The 25,330-nt window shown below is 40.5% G+C and overlaps 1 protein-coding gene across 3 annotated transcripts in view; it reads left to right on the top strand.

The window, feature by feature from the left end:
* Positions 1–25,330, top strand: part of LOC126457010 (serine/threonine-protein phosphatase 2B catalytic subunit 2-like) — an 804,363-nt gene that overhangs the window by 447,276 nt on the left and 331,757 nt on the right. For all 3 annotated transcript variants that reach the window (XM_050092980.1, XM_050092981.1, XM_050092979.1), the window contains exon 3: positions 25,009–25,133. In XM_050092980.1, coding sequence (XP_049948937.1) covers positions 25,009–25,133 — 125 coding nt within the window. The remainder of the gene's footprint in view (positions 1–25,008; positions 25,134–25,330) is intronic.

Genomic DNA, 25,330 nt, shown 5'->3' with positions numbered 1-25,330 from the left:
AACTGGTGACAATTACAATTTTATAACATAAGAATACAATTACAAAGGTACAAAATACATCATTAAAAACATAATAATACAGATAACATTTGTAGTACAGGCTTTACAAAAGAATAGAAATAAACATATACATGAGTGTTACAAAAATAGTGACATAAGTACATACATAAAATAATGAGAATAGTTTTCGAAACATTAATTTCACACATGAACATTGAAACAGAACAGAATTGTAAACAACTTTACAAAGAAAATAACATATTATTAATGCAACTTATATTTGAGGATAACAGTATTCCTCCTCATAGTGAATATAGCTTAGTATTAGAAGAGAAAAAAATTCTATGAAACAGTACACAGAGACAGGAAGAAAACAAATACTCAAGGGTACACAAACACATAGTGGGATAACACCAATAGGAAAGGACAGGGTTCGTTTTCAGTGTAACATTTGGTACTGCAGTCCAACCCAAAACTTCATATATCTTTCCTCTTATTTCATCCTTTGTTTGCACCAAAAAAAATTCTATCTAAGCATGCTTTCTGTATTTATATGTTCACACATTTCTTACCTCAACATTTATTTCCAAGAAAATCCTACCTAAACCTGTTTTCTCAATGCATTTCTTCCAATTCATCGCAACTCATTCTCTTAGAGGCTACCCCCTCTTAAGCTAACTTAAATCTACTGAGCTCAGATGCTAAACTAAGGGACGAGGCAATGCAGCATCACATAACAATTAATATAAACAGCAATTACCAAAAAATTGGAAAATTGCAAAGCAAGCTACCGTAAATCTAAATTAACAGATAAAATGCAAAATTACAACTAATATGAGCCAATGTGCAGCAACATGAAAAATCAATGAGTAGTAAAATTGGCTTAGCAGAGTAACACAAATTAAAGTTCCGTAGCACTATGCCTGGCAAACAGCAGCTTATATCTAAACATGACATAGCTCAAGAAGAAAAAATATTACAGTAAAAACAACAATGCAGATAAGGGAAATGTATATTCACATCTTAATGTCTATGTAATTAAAGTGGTGCACCACAAGAAGTTATTCTACCAAAAAGTTACCAATTACTTGAAAAGAAAATTATGAATGCAGTTACTAGTTCCTTCTTATTGTTCTTTCCTTTCCAAGTGCTCCTTTTTTAAAGAATGTGGATCATAAAATAATTATTTAATAGATCTGTTGACAGAAAGTGTTCACATTAGCAAATGCATTTCATTTTATAAAAGCAATGCTGCAACACAGCTGGAAACCAGATATCAAGTGAAATAAGCAATTACGCAAACCAAAGCATAAAAACATCATTCAATAGTCATGTGGCATTTTGTAAGTCAGTAGCTCTCAGCTCTCATAGAAAGACACTTGTCATTATCAGGTTTGCAGATGTACGAATATTTCCCATCAATTCATAAGCATTTCAGCAATTAGCACAAAGTGCGAGTAATCATATGTTTTCAAGTAACGAGGGTGTCGCATGAGCGATGAAAGGCACACCCTAATGGCTTGTTCTCCAGGTGTTTTCCTGTGCTCTGAAAGGCACGCGCTAATGGCTTTTTCTCCAGGCGTCTGACACAGCTGGGTGCCCACGACGCATTATGTGTAGGTGGTCCGTTAACTTTCTTACGGAAATATTTACGACAGCCGTTTCCGCTACAGAGACAGTCGCATATAAAGATATTTCACAGGTCAAGAATTTGCGTTACAAATCTGTAGAAACAAAATGCTATTGATATAACAGTGTCCAAAAAAAATTTTCGTCTGCATTGTAATACATTCACGAATATACACACACATTTCATAACTCTTAAAGTACGTTTCTTGGTTTCCAACATCCTTTTCATAAATCAGAGTCCCTAAACACTACTCATTATTCCTTACCTCATTATACATATACATATTCGTCGACACTTCTTCAATATTTCATCATGAGAAATACGTAGCATAATAAACATTCCTCAACAACATAATACACATCGTCGTCGTAATAATAACATCATAACACCTCAGTCAAATCTCAAAATCGTCGTAACTTCCTCCAATAATTTCCAAGCCTAAAAAAATTCTCTGCTCATGTCAAAAGTGTCAGCTGCCTCAAACGTACTTTAAAAATCATGAATCCATACCAAATACATCATTCAAAGCTCTCATAGTATCACAATGGTTCCAAAAAAAATATGAACAGTTTACAAAGTACAGACAAAATACAGTTTCATAAGTGTGAAGTTATCCAACTGTGTAATTACGTAAACATCTGTCACTGATATAGTAAAATAAATGTTTGTCTCTCTCAGTTAAATGATCAGATAGCTGTGTAATTTGTGTGTTAGAGAAATATGGTACCGATGTGTAAAGTTGTATAAGCAAATACCATATTAGCTAGGGTTCCTTGTGGTTGCCACACACATGGTACACAAAGTAGGCATGTACCCCCCTGAGGATAAATGTAATTATACCCTCAGGTGTTACAAATTACAGCAATGGAATGAAATGTATCACGGAAAACTTTCTTTGTAATTAAAAAATCTTTGAAAATAAGTGTTTTAAGTATAAGATTAATCACTCAAATGCGTGTCCTGTAGCGCTAAATGCGCGTCTTGCTGTAAGATAATTCTGTGGAACTGTCGTAGTTATCGTCCTCTGTAAGCAAAGTTCTGCTAAAGTCAATGTACTTACCTCATGGTACACAAAAGTGAAATGCTTTACGTATAGATATCTTAGTTATTACGCTTATTGCCGTGATGAGGAAAGTACTGTACAGTAACGTATTGTTATGCCACGAAAAAGGCTGTCTCATTGTTGCTATACCACAAAAGTTACTACTAAAACATGTTTTTCTTCCTAGAATAATTCAGAAAACTGTGCAGATATAAAACAGATACACTGCAAAAGCAACATTGTAAATTGTCACTCATTAGTAGCGTCGTGATAAAAATCGTGTAGCTGTCACATAAACTAACCTCTGTGTCGTCTGGTATCTCTCAGAAAGTACTTTAAATCCGGAATGTATTTTCAAGTAAACCAAAATGTTGCATTAAAATCTCATTAGCAGTACTGGTAAATGTTCTAATCGTACAACTAACAAGCAAGAATGTACACACATAATTACACAGTGTCGTCTGTTCGCAATAACAATGCATTCGTAATTTCTGTTTAAATAATTTCTCTTGGTTCTTGGCTGGATATTGAACTTCAAACATTGTTGCATGGTAACAGTTTCTAAAGCATACTAGTAACGTGAAGTGAAACGCTTTATGGCAAAGACAAAGTTAAAAAGCAGATTATCTCTCAGTAAGCGGTTTTACATGTGAAGTGTGGTGCAATCCTTTACTCTTCCTAGTATGCAGACTTTCAACTTCAAAGCAATTATCATGTTGTTTACATCGGTAAAGAATGCTAAATCTTTTCTCAAGGCTAGCGTCTTTGTTATTTTTCCCTGAGCCAGCGGCCGCACGCAGCTGCCTGCTGTGCGAGTCATTGTCTGTCTCTTTGTTGGCGCGCGCCGTTATTGGGATTAGGAGACCTAACTTCTACAAATTCGCCTTGCCGAGAGGGCCCAGCTCTGTTAGAGTCCCGCCAGTTCTGATGGAATTCAGGTCTGTCGTTTTGTCGGTAGATTCCATAGTTTCTTTCATGTCGGTCATGTGGTGGAGAATTTCTTCCTGAGTCGTAACTGCGTGCTGGACCGTTGCGTCTAAAGTTATTCTGTCTCCCTTGATAATAATAGTTCTGATTACCATATTGTCTGTTTCTCTGATTGTCTCTGTGATAGTCATTACCACGGAGAGGTGATCTTTCCCTGTAGTTATTACTACTCTGCCAACGGTTGTCATACGGGTGGTGTCTGTTTTGGTCACGATATGTGTTGTGAGAATAGCCTTGTCGTGTAAAGTTATTACTTCTTTCATCGCGGAATTGCGACGGATGTGACCTGTAATTGCTGTGTTCCTGGTTTCGCGTTCCGCGATTGTCAGTGTCAATTTCTAATTCTTGTAAGAGTCCCTGAAATGCTTCAATGTCGTCTTTGCAACGTCCTGCCAAAATAATATGTCGTAAATGTTCAGGCAGTTTGATTAAGCAAATGCGGATGAGTTCTGAGGGGCTATATGGGTTTGAAAGATACTGATTCTTATGCAACATGTCTTCAAAATATTTCATAAGACTGGAAAATTCAGATTGTTCGAAACGTTTCATCATTATGATGCTATGTTTTACACGGTCTTGTGTGGCTTGAGACCAATATGCTGAGAGGAAGGCATGGTAAAACTCTCCTTCACTGTGGCAATCGTGAATTACCGATCGCATTCTTACAGCTGGTTCATTCTCCAAGTAGCCACACATAAATTCTAATCTGTGTTCTAACGACCAGTTGGGAGGAAAACAATGAGAGAATTGATGGAGCCATGCTTGTGGATGAATGTCGTTGCCAGAATTCTTAAATGTTTTGAATTTACGTGTAGTAATGAACAGCTTATAGTCAAAATCGTCATGTCGGCGAGTCGCATGTCGATCATTGTTACTTCGTTTCGGCGGTTCCATCTCAAAATCCAATGCGCCTTGCCAATTTCTTTCACAATTTCCGAAGTGCCCTGTGTTGTTATTTTGTGTCTGTTCCGTATTTGTATGTCCCTCTTCCCGTATTGGGGCGCGAGTGTCCTCTAAAATACGTAATTCTTGTACTACTTGTGCCAACTGATCTTGCACTTCCCGGATTTCTCTTTTGTACTGTGTATTGATTTGATTTTGATTTTGTTTGAATTTTCTAATTTGTTCATACTCTTCTGTGTCAGTGAAGGCTACAGGTGTTGTGTCATTCAGATCATCATCTACCTTTGTAGATAAGTTAGTGAACTGATCTGAAAGTTCGGCTACTTTATCCGATAGTGAAATCATTTCCTCTGTATGTTTTTCTGAACCAAGTTTCAGAGTGTCCATTTGTGTTGCAATCGTCTCTACTGTGACCTTTAAGTTTTCCTGAGTTTTTGCAAGTTGCGTAACCGAATCGGTAGATGCAACTGAGTCAATTTTAGCTTGCAAGGTGTTGTGATTTTCATGAAAAATAGTTTGCAGTTCTTTTATGGCTGCTTCATGATTCTGTAATGCATTTTCATGCCGCGAAAAAATAGGTTGGAAATGCTCACAAATTTGTGATTTTACGTCATTACAGACTTTTTGACATTTCGATTCAATGTTATGTAACTCACTAGTTAAATCTTCACGTGTTTGTTCAAGTGTGGTGTCTAACTTTTGAAGATTTTGTTCCATTGTGTCTAACTTTTTGAGATTTTGTTCCACTGTGTCTAACTGTTGCTGTGTTTGTCTCTGATTTTGTTCCATTTGTTGCATTAATTGCAATAATAATGTATTAGTGTCTGGAATCTGTTTCTCTACGCTTTTCGGCAGTGCATTTGCACCGACAACATTCACATTTTGACAAGCAGAAAATGTGTCTTGACTTATTTGAGAAAACGGTGATGACCCAAAACCTGAATCTACAGTATTTGCGAAATTGTGTCCTGTCATTTCGGATTCCTGAGGCGAGCTGTTGCCGACCGATCGATCGATAATGCTTCCCTCTTCACTAATTGTTTGACTGTCCACGCCATTGTTTGCCGCCCGCTCCATTTCCCTATGCACAATTACCAAATTACTACTTTGAACATCAGTTAATTCATAACTCGGTGGCGCTAACACACTGCTCTCATTTTCACTGTCATTTCTCAGTTTACTTTGGAGCCTAGTATTACGTTTTTCACACGCCATTATTGTCACAGTATTTCACACGACAACACAGAAAAACACAATTTGAAGAGCAAAAATAAGAGAACACATTAACATAACACTGAAAATAATATCTTGTTAATTACAGCTGCGAAATACTTGGTGCAAATCTATATGCATGCCACAACTGTTTTACTGTACAACAATGAAAGGCTACAACTACAAAGGAGATTCTCTCTACAATTACGCGCTAGCAATAAACAAAAGCTACACTAAATACACAAACTACAAGAAAAATCAGAAGATTGCAGTGAGGTATTCTAGGCTAAGGGTCGACATATGAAACGTCCCCTTTGAACAATTTATACAGGACTGTGCTTAACCTGACACACAATATTTTTAGCGCAACGCAATCTGACTTTCAAAATTCCCTACAAAAGAATGGCCCTGACTAACATTAAACTATACCTTTCACAAATCACTAAATCACTTACCTCACAATAATTTTCGTTTCTCCCACTACTGCAATACAGCAAGCGCCACTACTGCCAGCTAAATAAAAGATTCAAACTACTAAAGGCACTAACTACTGATAGGGATAGTTAGCAAATGAAAGATATTAATAGAGAACAAACAATGTATTTACCTTAATATCATCACAAGTCATAATATATATATATCAGTTCATGACAAATTGCAAACCTCCGCCATCTCTCTCCCCACATCCACCACTGCTGGCGGCTCACCTCCAACTGCGCAACGCTACGCGCTGTTCACAGCCAGCTGCCGCTGCCCAACACTACAATGGCAGACAACAATGCAAACTAGCCACAGACTGCACACAGCACAGCCAGTGATTTTCATATTGAGCGCTACGTAACGTTGCCAATAAGAAAACATAAACAGCCTACTTACATAGAGAAAACATAAACAGCCTACTTACATAGAGAAAACATAAACAGCCTACTTACAAAGTTTTCTCTTAAATTTGGCATGCGTACTTACAAGGAACTCCTTGCTGCGAGGTCACAAAAGGCCAATGATGTTTACGACATTCAACACCACACATATTGTCCTCCATGCAACCAAAACATTGGCTGCTAATAGAAATGGAACTGTAGGTATCCAGTGGAGAGCACAACATGCGGCTGTGGAGCGTTTTTCAAATGGTTAGTCAACAAGTAACTCAAAACAGTGCTATAGTGCTAGTGGTGTTAATACAAAGCAGAGAAAGAGCAACGATAAACAAAGCAAGTATTGCATTATATCTACAACAACAGTTATCGAAATTGACATTTCGTCAGAAAGGAACCCAAGAAATTTCACAGAGTGAGAAAGAAGTGGCAGACGAAATATTAAAGTTTCTGCAAGATGAGTCTGTGGCATGTGTGGTGTCGTACACGCTGAAGGTGCGGCAGTGTACATGAGGAGTATCGCGATGAGGATACGTGCTTAACAAGTGAAAGTGGTATTGAAACAGGTGTCGAGCCATGTACTTAATCATTCCTGTCTGATAGGGATCCACAAATCCCATCTCCAGTGAAACGTAGTAAAGGACAACCGTTGTCCAAGGAGCTTGTACGAAACACAATTACGAGGGTTGGACCTTAAATAGTGGCAACTATTTATTCACAACCGATACAAAAGAGTTGCATGTTTGCATCTGCTACTGTCCTTCAAAGTAGCACAAACGTTGTGTAGAACCCGTTGCCAGCGATGTGGAAGGCCTAGAGTACCGTTAGCAGAGCCTGTTCTGTTGATGGTGCAAATGGAGCGGTCTAAAGTTATGGTGATTCTCGTGTGCGACTGTGATGGTGGTACCCTAACGCATTACGTTCCTCCACGGCAGACCGTCCATGCACAGTATTACTGTTCGTTTTTGGAGCATCACCTGCGACCAGCTTTGCGAAAGAAGCGGCGACACGTTCGGCGCAACCCACCCATCATTTTGCGCGACAATGCGCGGGCGCTTATAGCGCAAGCTGTGGCTGCTCTGTTTGGTCAATTGGACTGGGAAGTACTGTACCATCCACCATCCTCCCCGGACTTAAGTCCTTGTGACTTTGATTCCGAAGATGAAGGAAACACTTCGTGGCATTCGCTTCAGAATTGTTGCAGAGATTCGACAGGCAGTAGACGGCTCCATTCGCACCATCAACAGAACAGGCTCTGCTAACGGTACACTAGGCCTTCCACATCGCTGGCAACGGATTCTACACAACGCTGGTGACTTATTTGGAGGACAGTAACAGGTGCAAACATGTAACTCTTTTGTATGAGTTGTGAATAAATAGTTGCCACTATTTAAGTTCCAACCCTCGTATGTACCAGGAATATCGTCCGCAGCGTAGTAAAAAGGCCGTGTAGTGCATAAGAAAAACTACGGATATTCAAGGGAGGACAAGGCACACTTGTTACAAAATCTGGTGTTTGCTCATTTGAAGGATGCTCGATACTATTTACAGGATGTGCATGATAGTGAACTATTGCGTCATGCACATCAAATTGCGAGCGACATAGATTACAGTGATTCCAAGGGAAATAGTGGATAGTTGCGTAACTTCAAACAATGCCTAGATTCGGAAGAATTAAGATAACGAAATATCAAAGAAAGCATCAACGCGGCGATGTACTTCAAACTGCGGAATCGGCCCAGAATTGGTTTTGGCCAGTTGCTGGTCGGAATAACTTGATTTTGCTTGACTACTGGTCCACGCATAAAAACTATACTCCTTTAGAGCAAACTATCCCTCCTGAAAAGTGTGTAACGTTACAGTTCGTAGCACCTGGAACTACTGGACAAATTCAGCCTCTGGATGTTTGTGTTTTACGTGCCTATAAAACACAGTACCGCATAGTCTGCAGCTACGCCGTAAAATGATAGCCAGATTCACGGTAAGTACCACGACTGATTGTTTCGCATTAGGTTGCATGCCATCACCGTCCACGAGTTCTCGTCTCTCCTTTATACCAGTAAGATTATACATTCATTCTGTAAGAGTGAATAACTAGCTGAACGCCCTGCACGGTTTGTAACTCCCAAGGAGTTCGCCATAGACCTTAATGGTGCGGACCTTCGTGATCACTGTGGCGCATAATTTTTCATTTGGTATTCGTGGTCCGAGTTAGTGCTTTGTTTTGAACATTTCTTGAATGTCGACGATGTCCATTTTGTGAAGTGTAATACAAACATCCCGTAGGAATTTGATCCCTGCACCTCCCAGATACTCATCTTCTGTCGTCCTCGTGATGCATATGGTGAGTCATTAGCAGATAATATTTTTCGTGTCATAATTGTTAACAAAACAGTTTCAAATGAGCTTTACTAAAGACTGAACTTGCGATCTCTCACTCAAGAGAATACTTTTTAGTTTGCTTGCCTAAATACAGGGAGCACGGAATGTTCGTGCGAGTTCTAATATACATCTCACATCTTACACGCGCGGCTGCAGTAATTATGCGGTACATGTTTCGTCAAATCTGGGGAAACGTTGTCAGCGCTACGTTTACTAATAACGTTTTCTTGCACTCTTTGCGAAGGTGGACCGAGTTCTGCACTTCACTCCACTGAACGATGGGTATAGTTTTCTTCTCTTTCTTTTAAGTTTAACTGAATACAAGCTCATGTTATTGTTCGTTGTTGTGGTCGTCAGTCCTAAGACTGGTTTGATGCAGCTCTCCGTATTGCTGTATTCCTTGCAAGCCTCATCGTCTCCGAATAACTGCCGCAACCTGCATCCTTTTGCAACCGATTACCTTATTCATCTCATGGTCTCCCTGTACAATTTTTCTCCCCTACACTTCCTCCAGTACTAAACTGGTGATCCTTTGATGTCGGAGAATGTGTCCTGTCAACCCATTGCTTCTTTTAATCAAGTTACACAACATATTTCTTTTCTCTCCAAATGTATTTAGTACCGTCTCATTCGTCGCACGATCTACCCATCTAATCTTCAGCTTTCTTCTGTAGAACCATATTTCCGAAGCTTTTATTCCCTTCTTGTCTGAGCTATTTATTGTCCACGTTTCACTTTCGTACAAGGCTACACTCCAGACAAATACTTCAGAAATGACTTCCTAACACTTAAGTCTGCATTCGATGTTAACAAAATCCTCTTCTTGAAAACTCTTTTGTTGCCCATTGCCAGTCTACATTTTATATCCTTTGTACTTAGGCCATCATCAGTTATTTTACTGCCCAAATGGTAAAACTCATCTACTACTTTTAATGTCTCATTTCCTAATCTAATTCACTCAGCACACCTGAATTTAATTGGAATACATTCCATTATTTTTGTTTTTGTTTTGTTGAAGTTTATATCATATTCTCCTTTCAAGGCTTTCTCCGGTATGTTCAAGTGCTGTTCCAAATCCTTTGCTGTCTCTGATAGAATTACAATCTCTCTGCAAACCTCGAAGTTTTTATTTCTTCTCCCTCAAATTTAATTCTGTCTCCACATTGTTCTTTAACTTGCTTTACTGCTTGCACAATGTTCTTATTGAATAACATTGGGGATAGGGTACAACCCTGTCTCGCTCCCTTCTCATCCCTTAACGCTTACATCCGCCATCTGGTTTCTGTAAAAGTTTAAACAGCATTGCGCACCCTATATTGTACCTTGTTACCTTCAGCAGAGTATTTCAGTGAACGTTTTCAAAAGGTTTCTTCGTTTCTACAAGGCCACAGAAGCAGTAAACGTATTTTGCCTTTCGTGAACCCGTCTTCGAAGTTAAGTAGTATTGCCTCGCGTGTTTCTACATTTATCCATAATCCTCGATTTATATAGTGTTTGTCAACCAACTCTTCTTTCGATAATATTCACACCTGTCAGCGCGTGCTTTCTTTGGAACTGGAATTATTACATCATTTTCAAAGTCTGATGCTGTGTCGCCCGTCTCATATATCTTGCACACCAGCTGGTCTCATTTTGTAATAGCGGAGACAGTACCCGTCTGGTAGTAAATAGGAATAAAGATGAGCTGCTTATGATCTGGTTCGCAAGTGGCTTCATACGCCTGTGTGTGAAAGCTGGCATTAAAAGCTCAATGCTATAGTAGATACGAAATTTGAGTTGTTGTTGATGCAGAGCAATGGAGCGTTTGAACATGAGTATGCAACATAATTTATAACTGGCTTCACCACACCCTTTTTTTGTTCCGTTTACTGCATGGTTTATTTCATGGATGCGTGTCGTTGGTTTCCGAACACGTCATTGTTGACACCCTGGCAGCAAACTGCTGGCAAGACAATGCCTTTCCGTACTAAATCTCTACTCCACGTACTTCACAGAGCTGTTATTATTTCCTCGGCTAGCTTACTGTTAGTCATCGTTACATGCGCTCACAATATTTCTAAAATTAAATACAGATCATTATATTTTTAAAACAAGAATGTCGACACGTTTATGTAAATTACAGCAAAACCTATATTTAATGAGGAAGTAAATGGTTTCTGAACGATAACGGGTATTACTGATGATAAATCAAATGAGAAACTGGACATTAAAATTCATTTCCCGGAGTTTACCAACCAGTTACAAAATATTAATATTTAAATGCTGTCATACGACTTAATCAATTTTGTCACTGCATATTTTACCGGTCGACTAGCGAGCGTTTAATATTTGCTAATGTTATGCAGATCTGTGCGTTACTGCTTCTCTGTCAACCTTCGCCACCTGTGATCAGAGTATTTCTAATATATAGTTTCACCAGCACTTTTTCTAGAATTTAATTATACCCAATTTCAACTTAAAATGCCGGTATTTTAAGAGTGTTGTAACGTAAGGGATCGAATTGAAAATGTTATTGTTAATAATCTGTCAGTTCACCACCAACGCAGTCTTTCGTTCACTTTCACGAATTTGTTGTCTCCATTTGCAACTTGATCATCCAGCCGTCTGTTCTGGAATGTTTCTTTATCAAGCCGATAAGAAGGGGCTATTGGTGGGTTAATAACCATTCGACTCGGTTGTCAATCTCGAGAATACTTTTACATTACTTAAACGCGGGTATTAGACGGCCTTAGTCGTTGATACGAAAGCGAGTATCCATTGGGATTTTCGGAAGATGTTACAGACGGGGAGAATCTTGCGTACTTCTCTTTTCGGCAGTCGTGATCTAATGCATTTACTAAAAATCTGAGGTCAATGTGGCATTCAGGAAAGCTTTCAACACATGGATATCTAGCTTGATACGATCACTATTCAGAGTGTTTCTCTTGGGAATATTCAGTCAAGAGTAGTTCTGTCACAACAGAGGGTAAAATATTAACTATTGAGGCTGCTGAACCAATGAGGATGGCCGTAGGCGGGGAACAGGCCCTTCATTCTTTTGTCGTCAGTAGAACGCCTGCCCTTCCAGATTATCTAATAAAGAAATGAGAAGTGGGAAGAAACTGTTGAAACAAATTTATACGTCACTCATGCTCACGTGTTCTTGTCCTTCGTCAGGCAACTTTCTATCGACAGCAGGTGTTAGCAGAGTGGCATATGTAAACCAACTAGTGATGTTATTATTGGAGAAAGATTATATTTGCAGACTGACACAAAACAGTGCAGGGGGAGGAAAAAGAAATGAATATACATTCTGCTCGTCTAACTTTCCTGCATTTTGTCTCTTACCCACACCCATTTTAAACGAAGTAATATAGATTGTTTGAATGTTATTTCACTGATATTTTATATTAGTATCATGATTTGGCCTTAAGTCATTACCACTTAAAACAATGTTATGTATAATGAGACTCTGTGAAGTGAAGTCATCGTCAAAATGTATTGAAGTGGGTGTCTCAGCGCGTAGATAAGAACAAAATCAAGGAAATATATGGCAGACAAATAGCAAACATCTTTTCCAGCCATAAAGTAGTTCAGCCACAGAATGAACACCACTGACTACTGTATTGGTGTTCTTCAGTGGCTCACCAGTTTTATAGCTGGAAAACATATTTGCTACCTTTCTGCCCTATATTTTGTTGAATTGGTAATTACATTCACGCGAGGACACCCAGTTCAGTACTTCTTGACATATACAACATTGATCCCCCCCCCCACACACACACAGTCTTTGCCGTGTTCATGTTTGAAACAAACATCTAAGTCACGTGACTCTAGACAGTAAGCTGAACTCGTTGCAGCAAGCCGAATCTCTGTCATTACGCGCTATGCAAAGTCGATCTGACAGTTTTTTTTTTCATTTATACCTGAAATCAAGCATAAGTAGATTTTAACAATAAAATGACTTGTCGTATTGCCTATTAGTAAAGTTAACTTAATTGTTCCGAAATTCCTAATACTGATGCGATGCTTATCGTTATTGCACGTGGTCGTTAGAGAAGTATTTACAGTTATTTTCACCGACGACAGAATTAGAGTTATTTGGTAAATGCCTGTGTTTGTTCCACTGTTAGTCTTAATTCAACGCTTCCACTGGAGTAGAAGACGAGCTATCGGTTTTGCAGGCACCATTGGTTTTCTGTCGGTTCTTAAATAACATGTATGAAATATTATATTACGCTTATATAAAAAATGAAATCCGTTTATATTCACAATGTCCGTTTTTCCAATAACAAGCGTTCCCATGTTATGACTTCTGCTTAATCCAGTACAGATACCAAAACAGTGGACGTAATATATTAGAAAGTATTGTAGAGAATTCGTGTAGTGAGTTAGCTATTAACGTTCTGTCATTTTAAAGCGCCAGCTTTTATCTAGTTTCACTTCTAAGGATCGACACACACTCTAATTTTCAACTCATGAAAATATCTCTGTAACTATTTTAAAGTAGTTCACTTTCACTGCTGAGATTTTCGTCAGTTTACTTAATCTGCAGGATGCAAAACAAGACTTGCCTGAGCATATGTGAAGCTCTTTGCTTCCGCTTCTAGTGAAAAGCACAACATTTGCTCTGTAACAAAAATGTCATAAATTATGCACTATGAACGTGCAATGACGTACTGGGCTTCGTGCCCCGAGTCACGTGATTTACATATTGGTTTCAGTAAAATGACGTCTCGTGCAGTCTGCTACCTATGGTCCGTGGTTCTCGACCATGGCCTCACTTAACGAAGTCCAATTATACCCATAATTGTTATCCTTGATAATGGCTTAAAGCCGCAATCATGGTAGTTAAACAAAATAAACAAGTTCTACAGTCAAGTGGCAAAAATATCATTAAATATTATTACACGTCTGTGACCCAAAAAATATAAAAAGATCATAAAAATAGATTAGGTTGTGTGTGATGGTGTGTAGTCTTGAGATATCCCACTTGACTGACAGTTTAAAAACATTTTATTTTTCAATTTGTGATTGCAACACGAAATATTTCTAGTTAAAAATGAGCCAATTTTGCTAATTAGCAGAATATGCAGTTGCTGAAGTTCACGTTAGTGTATTAATAACGAAGTGATGTTATACACATTTCGGACTCATGATCAAAGCGAGATAACCAATCCAGATTTCGGAGTTAATTGCTTTTCGGATATCTCTCGCGGAAGCCTTATTTTATCGAATACTCAGGCTGTATTTAAAATCTGTTTTGCAACCGGCTGCAATCAAAGCCTTAAAGTTCGAACGCACAAAAAAAGCGTTTCGTCCTATAAACCAATAGAGGCAGCATTCATCATCGTTTGCTTGTGCAATTTATAAACAATAATATCGGATTCTGGTTGGGTACGCGATCTATTCATCAGGGACGAGAATCGTTTACAACAGTATACAGTATATCCAGAGAGATTTAAGACGAAACAAGCACGTTAATCTTGCTGTTAGGAAAGCAGAGGCCAGACTCGGATTTATTCGAAGGTGGGTTGTAATTCGTTATCCAAGAAGCTTCCTTACAAAACCTTCCTGCCTCGATTCTTGAAAACTTAATAGTCTGGCACCCTTATTAAGATTAACGATAGATTGAACAAGAAGATAAGAGTGGGTGGGATGTGGAGGGAGGGAGGGGGAGGGGGGAGGGGGGAGGGAGAGGGGGAGAGAGAGAGAGAGAGAGAGAGAGAGAGAGAGAGAGAGAGAGAGAGAGAGAGAGAGATGGGGTTTGAAAAGAAGACTTAAGGTAGACCTATAAGTTTCTTCATAAATTATTAGTATCAGTGGGTGGGTGCGGCAGTAATCCTCAACCGACTCGTCACATACCCCACAGTAACGACGTTGTTGAGATCGCTATGATCCTTACAGACTCTGTATCGAAGTGTATTAATATTCATTTTTCCTGTGTATCTTCCGCGGTTGGATTAAAAAATGTGGTTTAGTGAAGGCTTGTGAAACGCAACTCTAGATGTAGGCGAGTTGTAGGCAGTATTTTTATTGCAGACTGGGCTGCACTGAGTAGATGGTGCTAAAAGCGACAGCAAAAATCGCAGTTCAGTATGTGTTTTGTAGTTTGTTGTTCCTTAATCAATCATTGTCCATTGCAATAGGAAAACAAGTTCTCTTCCTGAGCATTTAACTTCAAGCCCTGCAACAGTATGGAGTCTCAGCTTAAGTGCCAGTAAACTCGTTGATAGTCGCTCCCGCTTGTTTCAGATAACTCTTCTCTTATTCTATGTAGCTTAGGAATGAATCTCACGCTATAAATCCACCTTCTGGCCAAAAACTTCACTGATTTTATTTTGGAGTAGGCTAGAAGCTACATCGCCTGCAGCATTTTTCCTGAATTCGTGGCTATATAGCAACATGGTGCGTAACTGAGCACCAGTGACGTCACTGGCGGCAGCGCGGCTATATAAGCACGGCAGCGGGATCTAAACGACAGTCAACTTGACAACGGCAGTGGTGGCTTCTGCCGAAAGCTGCTGGGTAGTTAACCACTTGAGGCGGCTTGAAAACCGAGATTATTTTATTAATTATTAAACTATGCTCTCCATTCATATGTTAATTGACTGTGATCAGTACGGTCACTTCAGAGACTAGCAATCCTTGACTTTCTTACGAAACAATGATTTGTAATGTGTTGTGTCCTCGTAGTTACTTGACGATGTAAGTCCAAATTCAGTTGAAAGAAACAAAACCCGTGCTGTACTGTATGTTGTCACAACTACCGAGTAGTAGTAGGATGGGTAAATCGCTAGTGAAGCTTGTTTTCTGTAACGTTCGTGAAGTTTGGTAAAACTTTACTGTGTGGATGTGCGTGGAGATTGTGAGATAATTCCACTTCTCTCAAAAAAATGGTTCAAATGGCTCTGAGCACTGTGGGACTTGACTTCTGAGGTCATCAGTCGCCTAGAACTTAGAACTAATTAAACCTAACTAACCTAAGGACATCACACACATCCATGACCGAGGCAGGATTGGAACCTGCGACCGGAGCGGTCACGCGGTTCCAGACTGAACCGCCTAGAACCGCACGACCACACCGGCCGGCCCACTTTTCTCACATAATCTGATTAGGAAATACTTTTTCGTAGAGTACGCATACCAGTACGACGGACTTGAGTTACAAATGGCCAGTGTAGTTTTGAGAACGATTTTTCGCAAGTGTCGTCCAAGGGAAGTAGTGCATTGGTTAACACACTTGGCTCGCTTTCGACGTGAGTGGGTCTCAAATCCCCACCCTGCCATCCAGATTTGTTTCCCATCGTTTCTTAAATGTATTAAGGCGAACGCCAGGGTTGATTTGCAGAGGCCATGGCCAATTTTCCTTCCCCATAGTTCTGTCTGAGTTTGTGTTAGTCGACCGAACGTTAAATCCTTCCTTGTCTTAACTCATTATGCATGTGTTTGGATAGTATAGTGTAATCTCAAGAAAATAATCAGAGACGAGAAACCGAGGAGCACCAACAGCGCTAAGTATCCACACTCGATGAGAGGCTAAGGTGACCAAGAATATTCACCACTTTTACTGTATAATATTTCCCACCACTAGTATACGGTGAGCTGCCTCATGGCGGGCGGTATCACTTTGTTGTTGTTGTTGTTGTTGACGACTTAAGTTCGTGTGGTTCACCACACTAATCTGTCCGGTACAAGCATTTTCATCTTTCGATAACTACTGTGACTTACACTGATATGACAAAAGTCACGGGATACCTTTTAGTATAGTGTAGGACCCCCTCCTATCCGACGTAGTGCAGCAACTCGACGGGGCATGGACTCAACAAGTCGTTGGAAGTCCCAGAGAGAAAAACTGAACCATGTTGCCTCTGTAGTCATCCACAATTGCGAAAGTGTTCCCGGTGCAGGATTTTGTGCACGAAGTGACCTCTCGATTATGTCCCATTAATGATCAGTAGGATTCATGTCGGGCAATCTGGGTGGCCAAATCATTCGCTCGAATTGTCCAGAACGTTGTTCTAAACCAATAGCGAACAATTGTGGCATGGTGCGTGGTCACCCATAAAAATTCCATCGTGGTCCATCGTGGTTTGTAACATGAAGTCCATGAATGGCTGCCGGTGGTCTCCAAGTGGCCGAACAAAACCATTTCCACTCAATGATCGATTCAATTTTATGAGAGGACACTGTGCATTCCATGCAAACGCAGCCCACACCATTATGGAACCACCACCAACTTGCACAGTGCCATATTGACAACTTGGGTCCATGGCTTCGTGGCGTGTGAGTGCAACGGATATGGTCACCAGCCTAGGAGAGGCACTGTAGGCGATATCGTTCTGTTAGCAAAGACACTCGCGTCGGTCGTCTGCTGCCATAGCCCATTAATCCCAAATTTGATCGCATTGTCCTAACGTATACGTTGTCGTGCGCCCGACATTGATTTCTGCGGTTATTTCACGCTGTGTTTCTTGTCTGCTAGCACTGACAACTCGATGCAAATGCCGCTGCTCTCGGTCGTTAAGTGAAGGCCGTCGCCCATTGTGTTGTCTGTGATGAGAGGTAATGCCTGAAATTTGATATTTTCGGCACATTTTTCACAGTGTGGATATCGGAATATCGAATTCCGTAGCGATTTTCGAAATGGATTATCGCATATGTCTAGCTCCAACTGCTACTTCGTGTTCAGAGTCTGTTAATTCCCGTCGTGCGGAAATAATCACGTCGGAAAGGTTTTCATGTGAATCACCTGAGTACATACGATGGCTCCACAAATTCACTGCCTTTTTAAACCCTCTGTAGGCGATGCTACCGCCATCTGTATTTGTGCAAATCGGTGTCCAGTGACTTTGTCACTTCAGTGTGTGTCCATTTGCTCCCGCGTACTGCCATCGAGCCGTGGTCACACTCTGCAGTATTAGTTTCTCCCTTCAGCCTCACACACTTCCCTCCATTACCAAATTTACGGTTCCCTGTTGCCTCAAAATGTGATTTCGTTCAACTGCTGCTGCAAATCTTTTGCCAACTGTGACAAAATTACAGTGTCATCAGCACATCTCAAAATTTTAATAATTATTTGTGAATCGTAATTCCCTTTCCAATTTTCTCCTTGGTTTCCGTTACTGTTCGCTCAAGGTACAGATTAAATGTCGTCGGATAGGCTACAACCCCGTCACACTCCCTTCTCATCAAATTTGTGTCAAATTGTTGAGGCTTCACAGGCACTGCTTGACGAGTCACTTGCAGACGTGCGTGTCGGGATCTTATCCAGACCATCGTTTAGGTATTTTTTTACGTTTCGCCATACGAATAGCTAGCATTGTCGAAGAACTACCCAAAATTAATAATGCCGGAGTAGAGGTTGAATCTCTGGCAGCGCTAGCCACTAGTGCTGGCGAAACGTTAGAAAAACTACTAAACAGCGACCTTGAAGAGGCAAAGCAACAAAGGTTTTTAAAAAGACGAAATTACGATACTACGTTCCGTTGATGAAGTGCTCGTTACAGATGGAGCTTAAGATGTTGGGGGAAAAAAACCTCGAGCGTTCTTTCCACAGAAACCGTGCCGGCATTTGGCTCAGACGGTTTAGGGAAAACATGATAAATGTAAATTTACATTGATTTACTTCACGCAGTGTTGCTTGTATATTGCCTTTGACGCTGCCACTCTCAGTCGTTAAGTGAAGGCCATCGGCCAATGCGTTGTCCGTGGTGGGAGGTAATGGCTGAAATTTGGTGTTCTCGGCATACACTTGGAATTGTGGATCTCAGACGACTGAATTTCCTAACGATCACCGAAATGGACTGTCCCACGGGCGTAGCTCAAACTACCATTCCGCGTTCAAAGTCTGTCAGTTTCCGCCATGTGGCCACAATCACGTCAGAAATCTTTTCACATGAATGACTTGAGTACAAATGACAGCTCCACCAATGTATACCTTCTGTAAGCGATACTATCGCCTTCTATACATGTGCACATCGCTGTCACATGTCTTTTGTCGCCTCGGTGTATATTCACAAGTAAGAAATAATTAGTGGCAACTTGTAGTTTTTCTCTGGAGTAAGTGACTAAATTTTTCATAACAATGATGAGACCGAGGCGGAAACTCTAAGGAGTGGACTCATATTCCTCAGATTGTAGTTGTTTTACGTTTCTGGAGGCCGTGCTTTTCGACAACTGCTGTAATAGGTTTTAATACAATCTGCTGAAAGTTTATCCCATTGTAACGAGCAAACTAAATTGAGTACAATGGCTATAATGAGAAGATCGAAAATTGTTAACAAAACATTTTGTTCCTTTTTAGAGAAAGGCTACACTACGCGAAACAAATAGATGGAATGTTACGTCATCTGTGCAGACACTGTTTGTAGTGTCAGTGATCTTGTTGCGCCCTCGCTGCCCAGTGCCACGCTCTGTCAGCCCGTCGGCTGTGAGGCTGTCCCCGGCGCGGCTGCCGCGCTTCGCCTGTCAAGCAAGCCGCCTACCCAGCTAATTACAATTGATTTAGCAGCGGCACGCTTCGGCGCCGCAAACTGCGCAGGCAAAAACGAAAAACAAGCGTGGCTCGGCTGACACGCTCGCTCGTGCGGCAACGGGCGTCACTTAGCCGCGCCGTCACGGCTGCCTGCGGCCCCAGGCGGCTGTTGTTCAGCGTCCACAGCAAAATACGCCCTGCTTCCCTGTCCACCTACGAAGGCAAGAAGGCGTGGCCAGTCTTCCTCTGTACCAGAACACACAGATCCCGAGTTTTCATGTGTGCGTGGTTCAGCTGTCATCGTGCCTGCCTGCCACACGGAGCTGTGGTAGATCTCTTGTACTTACAAGGGAAACAACACACTTCCAGTCACCGGTTTTGCTCAGCTTTCGTACGATCATAGCACATACTCAGCTGTAAATAATGGTGGTATGGTACGCTACGCTTCTCCATTGTTTTCGAAAAATCAAATTTCAGAGTTTTACGACCCAGATGAATACTACCAAGAGCTTCAACCGCCAAGCTGCGTCGTTACCGCAACCGGGCAAGGCGTTCAGTACGTGCCCCTCCATTTCTTCGGTCCACTGACGTTGATTGCTGAGACCGAAGCAAGATTTGGCAGTTGTGCACTTGTGTGACATAGACAGTCTGCCAAGGAATTGAATTCGTCGTATACTGTGTTTTTCATATGGATTCCCTTAACCAGAACCCACCTGGATAATTCGGGCGCTTTATCACGCCGCTTCCGGGACTCAAGGAGGATCGCTGGCTCCGTATCGAATCCACTCGGCGGATTAACGACTAGGCCGATGTAATTATTATGCGGTTTCCCAATAGACTAGGTGAACTCCGGGCTAGTGCCCCATTCCGACTCAGTTCAACGATTCGTAAACATTTCGAAAACGTTGTCATACTTTCACATGTATGCCATTCTAGGCAAAGAAATGGCGTACACAACTCTCGTCCCGTGGAGAGGGGTAGGAAACTTACTTTTATTTATGTATTTATTTATTGCAAAGTTAAAGACCTTTTATCCAATAGTTTAAAACAGTTCATACTTATTACAGTTCTCGTTGGTCATATTTTTTTTGTCTTCAATATTTGACTCGGAATATATACTTAAAAAAATAACCAAATAATTTAAGGTTGAAAAATAAATAAAATTTGGTTGTTTTAAGTAGAATGTAAAACGATGATAGGATAGAGATTTGTTAGTACCATCACCGGCTATCATTGAGGGTAAATTTCTCGGATTGATTTCTTAGAGCTGTTGACCGCCAGCCACAACACAATAGTTTGTAGTTAGTAGTAGAAAAATGGTATTACTAATCCTGCGCACTAACGTTAGATATTCATTCATGTACAACATAGGATGCTTTCTTTGCTAGATAGCCAGCACCTTCAACTACATTTACTCTAATATTCGCTATCCCTAACTATCATTTGACTGTTGCATACTGTTTGCCACTACATTTTGGCGTGTTATGTCTGCTTCATAACTCTATGTATATTATGTACTGTTACATCTCCTCGTCATCCTCGTCCTCACCAGTGTCACTGTTGTTGCTGTCACTGTGGGTGTCTCTGTCCACCATCTGGAGAGTGTTGTTACGTTGCCTATAGGCATTGCTGTTACGTTGTGTCCCCAGCACTCTTCATACGCTATTTTTGGAATGCTGTCTGTTAATGCATATACTTGTTCAGGTTTCGGCAAGAATAACTGCCGTCCACCCTGTACAATTAACACTGACAAATCCGACGAGTATGCCGAGTTGCTGAAGATAAGGTATAAGGCCAGCCGAGTAATGATTCAGTATGTTGGCAAATGAAGTACTAACCTGCGACCGTAGCAGCAGCGCGGTTCCGGACTGAAGCGCCTAAAACCGCTCGGTCACAGCGGCCGGCATCCATGGTTACACCCTTCAGCAAAGAACGTTACGAAATAGTGCTTCCCTCAGACCAGAATACTTAAAGGTGATCGTAACGGAGGGCTTAGCTTTCCTATGTTTTGTTATAGTAAATGCAGTGTGACAATAAATTCCTGAAATAGGTAGTGCGCCTTCCATTTCGTCGTCGCCGTCATCCACTACGTTGCAGAAAGTTTTTCCACCACTCTTTTATCTGTGGTGTAGAATTTAACTCTGCAAACTGATTCATCTCCTCTTTAATTTAGTAATGTGCTTTTCCCCCACATGGGTGGGAAGTAAGCATTGTGCTTCGAAGCTTTATTTTATCATGGTCACACTTTGCTGCATTTAAGTGCTTTCGAGAGCCACAAGACGTCAAATCTTAAGAGATAAAAGGAATAGTATGTTGACAATTATGTATTATGTTGCAGACCACAAGCAATATAACTTAAGATAATATTTGTGATATGATGCCACATTTAAATGTCTCATCTCATGTGGATGTTGGTACAGTCTATGATGAAGACGGTGTCCAGCTGATACAAAGTAGTAGCTGTGGATTACACCTAAAAGAAGGAAGAATAACAAGAATAGACACAGCAGTAACATGCTGTAACTGGTATGTGGAAAGACTTCCGTTGCAATGCCGATGTATCACCCTATTTCATATCTGACGTAGATATGAGTGCTTGACTGTTTAAGGATTTCTGTATGTGAAGGCTAATCTCAGGCACTACTATAGGGATTTTGTTAGGATTTTCACTAATAGACCGATTCACGAGGAAAGTTTGTCTGCATTATTGTCTGCATTATTGCCACTACGCCAGATAAGTGGTCCGTTCTTAGGTGTTTACTTGCTAGTAGAGGACCGTATGAACTTCCCATCACCGATTTCATTTATATTGACAAGATATGTAGGGCAGGACTAGGACTTCAGTGTATGTAAACAGGAAGACGCAACCCTCAACCGTTTTCAAAGAAATGGAGTTCCAAAATTTCACACATACTTATATACTGCCTATGATCGTTAGTATTAAAGGAATCAGGAGCCGAGCGAGAAAGCACATACTTTCGAAAGTGCGAGATGTTTTGATCTGATCTTCCAGTCGCCACTTCTTTGCTTTTATTTCATTTACAATTCTAACAAAAGGTTTATTATGACTGTCCGGAGTATCATTATTTAATTATTCATTTACGATTTTCATCATTCTAGTCCTGAAAAAAGAAAAACAATTGGTAAGCAAATTAGAAATCAAAAAAGGATACACAAGAAGTTTGTCAAGTCAGTATAGTTGTGAGAAGTACAATGTGTAACCTGCGGAACAATGCATGAATCACGATGACGCTGATAATGGAAACATGGAAAGCAATAATTACTGCAACATACATCACTTGTAACGAATGGCAAAATTTTTCATCTGCCTGGTTTTTCAGTGTGTGTATTGCAAGACAAACACTGTGTACATTCGTATACGGTTCTCGGTTATCATTCAATTTCGTGTCCTGTCACGCATGTCTGTTAGTAGAACCACGTGGAAAAAAAAGAAAGAGTACCGGCACTGAGGTTCGATTCACATAACTTTTTTTTTTTTGTCACGTCGATAACTGTACGGGCCATTCTTCTTCACCGAGAGCACTGGATATTCCTACTTGGACATGTTGCAGCAATGGCTGATGCCTCAAATGCAATCGGACTCTCCGTTCATCTTTCAGCAGGATGGGGCTCCAACCCATTTTCATCGTGAAGTTCGTGAGTTACCTGAACGAGGAGATGGCGCATCGATGGATCGGCCGTGCTACAGAAGGGGACAGCAGTTTCATGAAATGGCCATTCGGATCACCAGATCCCACTCCGCGTGACTTTTTCTCTGTGGGGACAAAGATCTGGTGTATGTACCGCCTCTATCATGTGAGGTCGCAGAGCTCTGGGAGAGAATACGGGAAGCTACTTCCACAGTCGATGATGCCATGCTGGGACGGATATGGAAAGAATTCGATTGGCATAATGACGTCTGCCGGGTCACTCATGGTTCGCATATCGAATGTCTGTTAAAAAAACAACTTTCAGAGTTTCTCTTCAAAATGCAATATGTATGACATCTGTACAATGTTTAGTTCTTTTGCAATAAATAATCGAAAGTGGTCCCGCACTTTTTGTACACCCTGTATATGCACGCCAAAGATATTCAAACTCGTGAAAACCGTTCAGAGTTGCGTCTTCCTGTTTACTTTGAAATCCTAGTCGTGCCCTAAGCACCCTCTCAATATTAATCTAATCGCTTAGGGGAAGCTCTTACAGCCCCTTTGTTAGTGCTACCTGTGCGAAGCAGAGGAGGCTCGCTAGTATAATATGTCTGGTTCGTAATAACAATTTTATAGTCTATGTTGACACAATACCAGTACATCTGAAAATATGAACAACACATCTGGAACCGAATCGTTCATTATTACAGGTGAAATAACACCATCAAATAGTGCAGGAAGTACAATATGTCATATTAGTACGGAAAAAATATCTAGTATAAAAATAATTTTAAGCAGTTTGTTATGGCTTTGCAGTCATGTCACTAAAATTATAATTTAAACAGTAAAACAAAAGAAAGCGTTGAATTTTCCTAAACATTTTTATTATTGCTTCTACCATTCCGCAGATCGTTAATGTTTATAGCCGAATTGTTTTTACGTGTTCTTGCGTTGCAGACTACTTTATATAAGACAGGAGTTATTTATGTTTCTATGAAAATATGTTCCGATTCTGTTGACGAGGTTCTGTACTCTGTGCGAGGTTAGACTAAGATGATGATGATGATTATTATTATTATTATTATTATTATTATTATTATTATTATTATTATTATTATTATTATTATTTGTGGCTCAATGGTAGCGTGATGCATGTATTTCAGTTTTACACCACTTTACCCCAGTTATCTAACCAGGGAAAGGGCACATACAGTTTAACGTGGAATACGAATACAGACCACGTCTAATTTGTGGCTAATGCATCGTTGACAGGTGAAGGCTACGTTAAAGCCCACAGTGAAAAAATACGCGGTCAGACCGCGATTAGATCCCGCGTCGTGTCGATATCCAGGCACGCGATTTACCGCTAGATCACTAAGTACTGGTTTATGTTTACAGTCAGCTGTAGTACGTTATTTATTTGGTGCCGAATTTTTCCGGTATCGACTATTGTATTTTGATAATTAGCCATTTCGCCAATCTCTGTATTTTGGCTTTCAAGAACTTAATAAACTTTTCAGATCCTATAATCATTTTCTTTGTAACTATAACTTTCCTGACGCACGTTTTTGCCTTTATGGAACGTTAATTATTGTAAATTCTTGCATCGGCTAATACAGTTTCTTTGAATGTGCATTATGAAAATGGGGAATCGTTCTTAACCCCTCTACAACTACGACTGTCCCTGTTTTACTTCATTTCGCCTTTTGAATTATTAAAGCCTTCCACTCCAATCTAGAACTAAAGCGGTGTTTTCACCTTGGCCAGGAAAGGTGTGCCTTTTAGCGTATTATTCTCACAGGTACGTATATTCACTTCAGTTATGTTAGTTACGCATATGATTATAATTATGAATTTTTCTTTCCTTACAGTCTGCGGAGATATCCACGGACAGTTCTACGACCTGATGAAACTTTTCGAGGTGGGCGGCCCACCTGCCTCAACAAAATACCTCTTCCTAGGCGACTACGTAGATCGAGGATATTTTAGTATAGAGGTGAGTAGCACGTTCTTATTCGAATGGGTACATGTGCATCCAACACAGTTTCATGTGAAAAGAAACCGGCGAGCGCTAATGCTACTGCACGTGCGGTCGTCGCCGCACTGGCGAAGCCTTATGTGAATGCACGGCAGAGGCCCCTTTGGTGAACCGTGGAAACAAATGGAATCGCGAATGGTCGGGTCGCCGCATTA

The sequence above is a fragment of the Schistocerca serialis genome, chromosome 2 (genome assembly GCF_023864345.2).
Source record: "Schistocerca serialis cubense isolate TAMUIC-IGC-003099 chromosome 2, iqSchSeri2.2, whole genome shotgun sequence".
Lineage (NCBI taxonomy): Eukaryota > Metazoa > Arthropoda > Insecta > Orthoptera > Acrididae > Schistocerca > Schistocerca serialis.
This window is presented reverse-complemented; position numbering and strand designations above follow the sequence as displayed.